The sequence below is a fragment of the Trachurus japonicus genome, chromosome 8 (genome assembly GCF_045865225.1).
Source record: "Trachurus japonicus isolate A0001 chromosome 8, Traja_1.0".
NCBI classification, from domain to species: domain Eukaryota; kingdom Metazoa; phylum Chordata; class Actinopteri; order Carangiformes; family Carangidae; genus Trachurus; species Trachurus japonicus.
The window spans coordinates 8491960-8502451 of record NC_140914.1 but is presented as its reverse complement, the minus strand read 5'-3'; the positions used below and the strand labels follow the sequence as shown (position 1 = coordinate 8502451).

Here is a 10492-nt window from a genome sequence, read left to right as displayed (position 1 = left end):
GCTCATTCTGGTGGCAGGGCGTTCGGTTCACCGCCTCATCATCATCCTCATCCTCATCCTCATCCTCATCCTCCCTCAGCTCAACCGCCCCCACGACGCGACTCCCAGGTACAGTAAGGCCTCTGCAACATCTGCCTGTTAACTCTGTCTCAACCAACACCTGTGAAACATCTGTAATCTATTACACAACAGCGATAAAACTCAGCATCCTTGTTCTGGTGGCCTTGTTTCAACTTAGTGAATTGTTTCCTACTTTGTCCCGGCCCTGTGTTTTCCATCACAGCAGCTAGAGTCACAGTGATAGGAGATGGGTGGAAGGATGGAGGGGGGATTATTAACATGCATTTAGGCTGCTGATAAAATTACAGCTCGCTCTATAAAGGATTATTAAATTAGGCTCCAGAGCAGCCAGAGAGGTCTTGTGATGCACATGCAGCAAAACCGAGGGAAGGCTCTGAGTCTGAGTCGGAGCTAAGGCGCGGCTGCAGGTTTCAGGAAGTCAAATAAATCTACAAATGGAGGTAAAGCAAAAACATATTTAGTGTTTTTAGTTTTATTTCTTTCTTGATTTGTTCTGGTTCTGCGGCTGAATGACGCACGCTTTGTGTTGTTTCGCAGCTGAACTTTTTACTGTAAATGGTTTGATTGTTAACGGACGGAAGCGTGCATGTGTGTTATAATGCGCTTAAGCAGTAACTTTTAAACGTATGGATGCCTGTGTGGGAAAATTCAGTGACAGCACGAGTGCGTGAATGACAAATTAGGCATGAAAGGAAGGTTAGTGGCTTTGCAGCTCACTCTAAAGGATGTGGTGTAGCTGCAGCGTCGTACAATTCATCATCCTCCTTGGAAAAAACAGGCAGCATGTGCAGCCAGAGGATGATAAATAACATCATTTTCTGGTTTTTGGGGGTTTTCTTTAAACGTCTTCTCCAACACTTCACTTTGTGCACATTTATTTCAGCAGCTACACACACAAACACACACAGTTCCACATTAAAGAGAGAGAAGGGCACAGAGCAACCAGTTGCAGACAGACGAGAGGAAGCAGTTGTGAAAGCTTCGGCTTCCTCTTTTTTTTTGTTGCAGCTTTTTCTCTCTGTCGTGTCTTTCAGCTGTGTCGTCAGCTTCGTGCCTGTCGGTTTATTTCCACATGAAATCAAAAAAGAAGCAGCAGAGAAGCAGAGAAAGGTCAACGTTATTAACACAGGGAGTCAGATCTCAGGCCACAGTTTGTTTTGTTGTGTTTTTTTTGTGTTGCTGGCTGCAGCCTCAGTCTTTCTGCTTCTGCTTTGTGTTTCTCCTCCTCCAGTTCACCATGTCCAGGAAGGTTGTGAGGACCAGCAAGTTCCGTCACGTCTTCGGTCAGGCTGCGAAAGCCGACCAGTGCTACGATGACATCCGAATCTCCCAGATGACCTGGGACAGCAACTTCTGCTCCGTCAACCCCAAGTTCGTGGCCATGATCGTGGATGCCAGCGGCGGCGGGGCCTTCATGGTGCTGCCCCTCAGCAAGGTGCGTTCACAGCAGGAAACACACACACACACACAGACAGACACAGACACAGCCCTCCCTCTCGAAGAATAAAGAGAAATATCACAATCACCATCTCTGCAACGGCTCTGGTGCAAGCTGTTTTTTTTTTTGGTTTTGGTTTTAACACCATGCTCGCTTCAAAATTTGAATGTCGCCCTGTCACCATCACTCATTCAGCTGAATAAGGAAGTTTGATGCCGACTTTGAGTGTTTCTACACGTCACTCGCTCCCCTGCTGCTGCTGTTCTGCTGCTGCTGCTGCTGCTGCTGAGAAGTTTTCACCATATTAGGAGTTCAGTGTCAGCTCGCTCAGGGCAGGATGTGGCCTCAACACGGTTCTTCTGCAGCAGCAGCAGCAGCGTTCGCGGCAGTTTGCAACTTCTTTATTATTGCATTTTATGGCTCCCCCCTAAAAAGGAAAAAAAAAAAAAAAAAAAGTGGAAAATTGAAAACATTGCGGCCTCGTTAACGGTCATCGATACGTCTTGAAGTGTGTGCGACCGGACACGAGCTTCATCAGGCTTGTGAACTGAATACAGTGGAAGTTTGATATGACCTTATAAGGCCTTCAGAGGGGGAGGGAGGTATTAAAATGAGCAGCTGCTAATGAGCACCTGTTGAATTGAAGTTTAATCCATGTGTCCACGTCTCACATTCATTAAATTTGCAGTAAATCATTAAGAATTATTTTTTATTTCATCCTCCTGAGAAGCTGCTGACAAAGACAAGATGTACTGATGAGTGGCTGCAGGTCTTATCATACTTATATATTCATCCTGGCTGCTTTTTAATGACATACTGTATATTCTCTCTTTTTTTCTTTACTTTTACCTCTGCAGAAGTTACATTATTATTATTATTATTATTATTCACAGTCTTCTCTGTAAAGTTTTATAATATTCTCAAGGGAAACAATGAGTCAGGGGACGTGGGTGTGAAGTTGGATCAGTCTGATCTGGAGGTAAATATTGAGATGGTGAATATATTTTATCTGCTTCAACAAACCACAATCAGCCTCTCAGTTGGGATCGATGGAGCTTAGTTGATTATAAAATGTTTTTTAACTGCTTGAAATGAGTCGTCATGATGATGAGTCGGAGCGTGACGTGACGTCTGCACAGAACCAGAGAGGAACCATGGGATCTGGTCTCCTCTGCTCCTCTCTAACCCGGTTACTAGAAAATTAGGAGTAATTGGAGGCATAGCTGTGGAATTCGTATCAGCTGACCATCGTTCAGCTTCATCCTCCCACCTTCACCACAGCATCATCATCCTCCTCCTCCTCTCATCACAGCTGTTTGCCACTCTGCAGCTCCTCCATGTTTTAACCTTCTCCCTCCTGCTCTTTGTCTCTTGTGTGTGTGTGTGTGTCTGTGTGTGTGTGTGTGTGTGTGTGTGTGTGTGTGTGTGTGTGTGTGCAGACAGGACGTATCGACATGTCCTACCCCACCGTCTGCGGCCACACCGGTCCCGTCCTGGAAATCGAGTTCTGTCCTCACAACGACAACATCATCGCCAGCGGCTCTGAGGACTGCAGCGTCATGGTGACGTATTCACATCAGTACAACAACAACAGCAACAGCAACAGCGTTTCGGTTTCCACCTCAGCGTGACCGGACGTGTCTCTGTGTCTCTGTGTGTTTGTGTGTTTGTGTGTGAGCAGATCTGGGAGATCCCTGACGGCGGGCTCATCACCTCGCTCACAGACCCCGTCGTCAAACTGGAAGGCCACTCCAAGCGCGTCGGCATCCTGAGCTGGCACCCCACCGCCCACAACGTGCTGATGAGCGCAGGTAACACACAAAATAATTTAGTAAACTGAAATAAAACTAAGAATGACAATTTCTAAATAAAAACTACACTGAACAATGCAGAACTAACTAAAACTAAACTGAATTGCAGATTTTATTTATTTATTTATTCAACCAGGAAATCCCATTGAGACCTGGCCATGGTAGCAGCCATGTAAAAATCAGTCCATACAAGATATAAAATAAACAATAAAACAAAACTCAGATACTCACACACAATTCATACGAGAAAGACAATGACACTCTTCCCTCACTGCATCAGCTTAGGTTTAGTTTTCTTAGAGATGACTAAAGCTGCAGGAAGAAAACGCCACAGTTCAAATAAGACGACGTTGAGTACGACCCACAGGTGAATGTAACGCGATAGGAACATTATGGGATGCAACTAAAAGGGAAAAATCCCACAAATTTGGAATTTCATCTTCAGGGGTCTCACAGAGGCTTTCTGAAAAACTAAACTAGTCATCAATTCCTCAAAAATAAAAACTAAACTAAAACTGCTTCATCACTTGTTAAACTGAAAAACTAAATGAAAATAAAAACTAATGAAAGCTATAATAACCTTGTCACACACAGATACAGAGAGCTCCCGTGCAGTAATGTGGTTTAGTGACGAATGTTTGACAGCTCACAGATGTTCTTTGCTCAGTGATACTCGGTGACACCTCCGTCAAACAGGAAGTGGTCAGAGCCTCCGCCCCTCTCGCTCTTCGCTCTGCTGCTGTTCTGAATCACAGTGTCGCCACTACATGGTTAAAACTGATAACAGCCTAGAATTGATAAGAATATATATATGTAAAACTTTTTTTTTCCCCAGCGTAGACGATATAAACTCCATGACAGCAGAGTTATGTAATCAGTGTCAGGTTGGTGTCATTGTGCTGCAGCAGATAAAACACTATTGGGTTATCTTTCCCTAACTGAGGTTAATATACAGGACAAACATTTGATTTATTGAATCTGTGATAAATCATATTATTGTTATTGTATTATTATAGTATTATGTGGCTCTTTTCACTGTTGCCATAGCAGCGGCCACTGCTGCTTCAACAGACTCTGTAAATTTAAAACATGTCACCTGCCGAGGAAGAAAAATACATATAAACTCTGATGTGCAGACTGTTTCCCTGAAGTTGCATTTCATTTTAACTTTTTTTTTAACACTCACCACCGTCTCCTCCGCCGTGTCCACGCAGGCTGTGACAACGTGGTCATCCTGTGGAACGTGGCGTGCGGCGAGGCGATGGTGAGGATCGACACCGTCCACCCCGACCTCATCTACAGCGCCTGCTGGAACAGGGACGGCTCCCAGATCCTCACGGCCTGCAAGGACAAGATGCTGAGGGTGCTGGACCCCCGCAAGGGCACCGTCATCACTGTAGGTGCCCCCACTCACCCCCCGTTGCCCTCATTACCGTCCTTCAGTTAATTAATGGCCAGAAAGAAGCAAATGGTCAGAGGATAATGGAAAACTATCAACATATTTTCCAATCAAAGCCATTAAAATTATTCAGTTTGCTAAAATGTAAACAAAACTGCAACTTTTCTTCAACATTTGATTATTTTGTGTTCTTACATGAAAAGTTACTCATATTAGGGCCAAAAGAGCTGGGAAGTACATGTTTAAGACTTAAAATTTCAAGTTTAAAGTTGCAAATCTTCAAAAATAAAAAATAAAAAATAGTGACTTATAAGTTGAACATTCTGACTTTGAAGCTGAGAAATTTACCTCTCGCCCCTTATAGTTTGTCTTTTTAACCAACAATGGCCCCCTTAACACTGTTGTGTAATTGTATATAAATATATATATATAATATCATGACTTGGTAACACTTTATAATAAGTACACACTATTAAGCATTAGTTAAGCATTAATAAATACTGATATCTAACACATGAATACTCATTAGAATGTAGTTTATTAATACAGTTAGTGCTTATCAATGATGAGTAAAACATTTTTAACTGTGTTTATAAACTACATACTAATGAGTATTCATGTTATAAATGATGCTTAATAGTGTGTACTTATTATAAAGTGTTACCCATGACTTTTATAGTTTGTGAGTCAGTAGATTAAATGTTTCTTTAGTGAAGTATGAAATAAAACACCATTGAATATAATTATCGTATATATATAAAATCACTGTTGCTTGTTTATCTCATTCATAATCACCGATTTCAATTATTTATTTAGATTTGTAGTTCTACAACATGTTAATATTGACAATAATCATGATGCAAGAAGGATATTATTGGCTTTTTTTCTATGACAGAATAATATGCAGTTTATAAAATCATATTATTATACAGCAGTATTATGGTATTTCCTTCAGTCAGCAGTAAACCAGTAGACACCAGAGTGTGAGACATGATGAGCTGAGCGTTGACAGCGTTGTTGCCTCCGTCTCTGCTCCTCTGACTCCAACAGGAGAAGGAGAAGCCTCACGAGGGCTCCAGACCCGTCAGAGCCGTGTTCGTGTCCGACGGGAAGATCCTCAGCACGGGCTTCAGCCGTGTGAGCGAGAGGCAGGTGGCGCTGTGGGATCCGGTGAGTTTCTCTTTCATCTTAACTCTCAGACTCATCTTTCTTATTCTTCCTCCTCCAAGCTGCTGAAACATGTCTTATAAACCTCAGAAATAAAGTTACTGCACAAACTCAGCGTTCACTTGAAGCCGTGTGGGTGCGCTCTGACCAGAACTGACAACTTCGGCCTAAAAATATATAAACACAACCCTCACTCAGCTGTCATCACACCATGATTCAGACGTTACTAAATTCAGATCATTCAGCTTGTGTAGCTGAGGAAATCTCTCTCTCTCTCTCTCTATCTGTGTCGGAGGAGTCTGTGTTGAAGTGGGAGCCAAAAACATGTCAAATTGTGTCACTTTTTAATAACTACACAATCAATATCAATCAATATCCTTTATTTAACCAGATAAAAACTAATTGCGATTTAAAACCTCTTTTCCAAGAGTGACCTGGCCAAGACGGCAGCATAAAAGCAGAATAGTTACACCAAACACACAAGACACAAATAAAATACATGGTTAGACAACTAATTTATTACACACTAGTTAAACATTAGTTAAGATGTAATAAACACTTAATTCAACATTCATAAAGTATTCTTCCTATATTGATACTGATTGGTTTGTATTTTAATCACAGTTATAAATGTTTAATTCTGCAATAATAAAAGATAAACCCACTCATTAACCATTCGTACATATTTAACTCATAGTACGTACAAATGCAGCATAAATATTAATCTGAACAGTTTGTTAATCTTTTACTGACACTCTCCTTAATATAATACTTGATTATACATGCTGAATCACTGTTTATTTAGCATGAAAATACAATTAATACACATTATAGATGAGCTAATTAATCTGATGTGTGTAATAATTTACATCTGATGAAGTTTTTCTATAAGAAATCAAAGAAACAAAATTTGAAATGTGAAAGAAGTGAATGGGAATTTGTATTTATTTCTATTTATACTGTATATAAATCAGCTGAACATAAACTCTGTAGTGTCACAAATTCAGATCTAGAGTGAAACCTTCTCCTCTTGCTACATAGAGACAGCTTTTTACTCCACTGTTATGATAAACAAAAGCGCAGAGTGAGGTTTTAAGCGATGAGTCTCGTTGTTCAGATCTTGACAGTCGCACCTGTGAGTCATTTTTTTAACCAGGGGAGTTACTGGGTGTAATTACTCCGCCTGCGTTTCCCCACCGCCGTGTTACAGCACGAAGGGCGGTTCTGTTTCTGTGTAATAACCCACATTAAGCTCCTGACTCACCTGCAGCAGCTACTTCTATTTATTTCTTTATTTCTTTACTGAAGCGTGTGTGTGTGTTTCTGTGTGAATCTCTGTCAACAGAAAAACTTCAAGGAGCCGCTGACGCTGCAGGAGCTCGACACCAGCAGCGGCGTCCTCCTGCCGTTCTTCGACCCCGACACCGGCGTCGTCTACCTCTGCGGCAAGGTGGGCTGAACTCACTCAGTGTGTTGAAATAACAGTCTCACCTGCACACACACACACACACACACACAGACACACACACCTAAACACGTGCAGCTGCTGACCTGTTTGTCCATGTCACGTCCTCGTCCGTCCTCAGGGAGACAGCAGTATCCGTTACTTTGAGGTGACAGACGAGGCTCCGTACGTCCACTACCTCTCCATGTACAGCAGCAAGGAGAGTCAGAAGGGAATGGGATACATGCCCAAGAGAGGCCTGGAGGTCAACAAGTGTGAGATCGCCAGGTAACAACGTTTGTACATGTGTCGTTTTGGCTCGAATAGACAGAAATGTCCAGACAATCATGGTGTAAATCTGAATATGCCCAGTACCTGCAAATCTAATCAGTCTAAACTGCTGTTCTTGGTGTTTAGTGTTCAGCCATTAAACTTTACATGCTAATACACTAAATTAAGATGGTGGAACATTTTAGATATTGTACTGTACCTACCTACTTAAAGGGATACTTCACCCAAAATCGAGGAGAACTTTCAGAGTCATCAAAACGCTTTAGGAGTTCCAGGGGGGGTCCGGCTGGCTACGGATTTTCATATAATGGCGGCGGATAGAGTTCACTTTTGAATCGTCCAAAACACAAACTATGAAACATCCAGATACCTCCATACTGCTCGTCTGTACTGACCCAAGTGTCCTGAAGCCGCCACATGAAAAAGTTGTTCCGGAAAAAATGAATGTGATCTCTGTTTTTATCCTTGTTGTAGCAGTAGCTCCCAGTGGCTGCGTTGATGTTTGTGCACATGCACGAGATTTGCTGCGAGATGTTCGTTCGTCGTTGTAAACCATTGGATGTATGATGTAAACACAGAAGAACATCTCGCAGCAAATCTCGTGCAGCCACTGGGAGCTACTGCTACAACAAGGCTAAAAACAGAGATCACATTAAGTTTTTCCGAACAACTTTTTCATGTCGTGTCTTCAGGACACTTGGGTCAGTACAGACGAGCAGTATGGAGGATGTTTCATAGTGTGTGTTTTGGACGATTCAAACGTGAACTCTATACGGCACCATTATATGAAAATCCGTTGCCAGCCGGACCCCCCCCGGAACTCCAAAAGCATTCTGATAACTCTGAAAGTTCTCCAAAATTATCGATTTTGGGTGAAGTATCCCTTTAACCACCATATGTTGACTTGACTTTCCTCTTTAACTGACCCACTGATGAAAAAGCTGAATGAATTTCTCTGTCTTCAGGTTCTACAAACTCCTCGAGAGGAAATGTGAACCCATTGTCATGACGGTGCCACGTAAGGTAAAGTCTAAAACAAAGTGATCCGAGTTTGTTGGGTCTGGGTTCGTTTGTGTATTTCTGTCTCTAACACACATCTAACACACTCTCCCTCTCCTTGTGCAGTCCGATCTGTTCCAGGAGGACCTGTACCCGGACACCATCGGTCCTGAGCCGTCGGTCGAGGCCGACGAGTGGTTCCAGGGAAAAGAGGCTCCTCCTGTTCTCATATCTCTAAAGGACGGGTTCGCAACAACCACCAAGACCAAGGAGTTCAAAGTGCACAAGAGTCTCCTGAAGACCACGACTGCTTCTGCTGGAAGTCAACAGGACAGCAGCGGGGTGAGACATGTTGAACACCAACTGACAGAAAACAACTGGATTTAGGCTTAAAAATAAAAAAAAACTGTGAATCGTATTAGATTAAATGTGTAATTAAAGGTCCCATGGTGTATAAAGGTAGATGTCCATGTGTAGTTTGATTATAAATCAGGCCAAGGTTACTGTAATATTAATATGGCGAAAAGCATCAAAGCCTCACTCCACAGAGAAATTGCACAGAGAAACTGAGCCTTAACACCAGCTGTCAGGACTTCCTGTGACTTTGTGATGTCATAACGAAGCAGTCACCAAGCCCCGCCCACCTGGACCCACAATACAACACTTACAGGATTTAGTTTCCCTGAGTGTTTTGTTCTGAAATCTGCTCTTTTTGTTTATTGAATCGGTCCAACAAAAAAAAAAAAGACAGTCAGCCAATCAGAAGAGAGACTCAGAGCCTCCTGTCTTCTGATTGGCTGACATCAACCTGTTGTTACTAGAGCTCCATGGAGAAGCTGAGAGAGGAGATATTGAGATTGTTTTCCGTTCTTAAAACCATAAATATATCTTCTTATGAATGTAGAGTAGCTTTACAGTCAGATGCTGAAAATACTATTTTAACTTTTACTTTAAAACAATTCACAAACTCTGAATCTCTGTGTGTTTCAGGAGGTTCAGTCGTTGAAGAAGGAGGTGAAGGACCTGAAAGCAGCGGTAGAGGAACTGATCAAGCGTGTGAGTGAGCTGGAGAGCAAGCATTAAACCAGAGAGGCTCCACAATCAAGAAAAAAACAAATTTTAAGATGAGAAGTCGGGAGAGACGACGACAACGACGACAACAACGAAAAAAAAGACGACGAGAAGAGGGAGGAGGAAACTTCTGATTACCGTCACACAAAGGGAGGGAAACAGGCAACAGGTGTCATTACAGCGGTTTCTGGGAGGGCGGGGGCTCGAAGCTTGAATTTGTTTATTTGGTTTGATCAGTTTTTTTTAAAAATTCCCTGTTTTAATATATGCTTTTAGTCTGAAATAAAGTCTTCTGTGTTTCAAAATTTACATTTGGACTTTTTGGGTTTTTTTTCCTTTTTAAAACACACGACACACACGCATTTGAAATTTGACCAACTTTTAATAATTTGCATTCATCATCATCATCATCATCATCATACAAAATGAGAAACAAAACAAAATGAGATAAACAATAGTTTTATAAAATGCTGTGAAATGTCATGCGGACGTTTGTCATCAGAGAAGTGCACACACATTCTCCCGTAGCTTCTTCCGACCTTGTATAGATATCTATCCGTTTGTATGTATTAAAAGAAAAAACCTTAAAGGTGAAAGAGAAACAAACAAAAGTGAAGATGAACAACAGAAGCAAACTGGTTTGACCCAAACTATATGTAAAATATATAAGACACTAGTAGTGCATCTGATTTTTTTTCCCTATCAAATCATTTTTCTTCCAACAAATAGCCTACATTTTGATATTTTCACAAATTTCTGTGTGGTTCTTTAAATGTTTCATGAAAAGCCAG

At 41.7% G+C, this 10492-nt stretch overlaps 1 protein-coding gene across 1 annotated transcript; it reads left to right on the top strand.

Annotated features, from left to right (window-relative positions):
- On the top strand, positions 1–10010 carry coro1a (coronin, actin binding protein, 1A). Its single transcript, XM_085783593.1, has 11 exons — positions 1–108; positions 1313–1516; positions 2959–3081; positions 3201–3330; positions 4545–4726; positions 5780–5899; positions 7242–7346; positions 7483–7628; positions 8597–8654; positions 8757–8972; positions 9621–10010. Exons 2-11 carry the CDS (start codon positions 1319–1321, stop codon positions 9711–9713), a joined length of 1371 nt encoding a protein of 456 aa, XP_085639719.1. The 5' UTR covers positions 1–108; positions 1313–1318; the 3' UTR covers positions 9714–10010.
- The last annotated feature ends 482 nt before the right edge of the window (positions 10011–10492 follow it).

What these genes read in the sequence shown, in the direction of transcription:
- coro1a (XM_085783593.1), top strand. Translation starts at nt 1,319, where the DNA reads ATGTCCAGGAAGGTTGTGAGGACCAGCAAGTTCCGTCACGTCTTCGGT. An exon ending in CTGAGGACTGCAGCGTCATG is followed by an intron (nt 3,082 to 3,200) that starts GTGACGTATTCA and finishes GTGTGTGAGCAG; the next exon opens with ATCTGGGAGATCCCTGACGG. An exon ending in GCAAGGGCACCGTCATCACT is followed by an intron (nt 4,727 to 5,779) that starts GTAGGTGCCCCC and finishes TGACTCCAACAG; the next exon opens with GAGAAGGAGAAGCCTCACGA.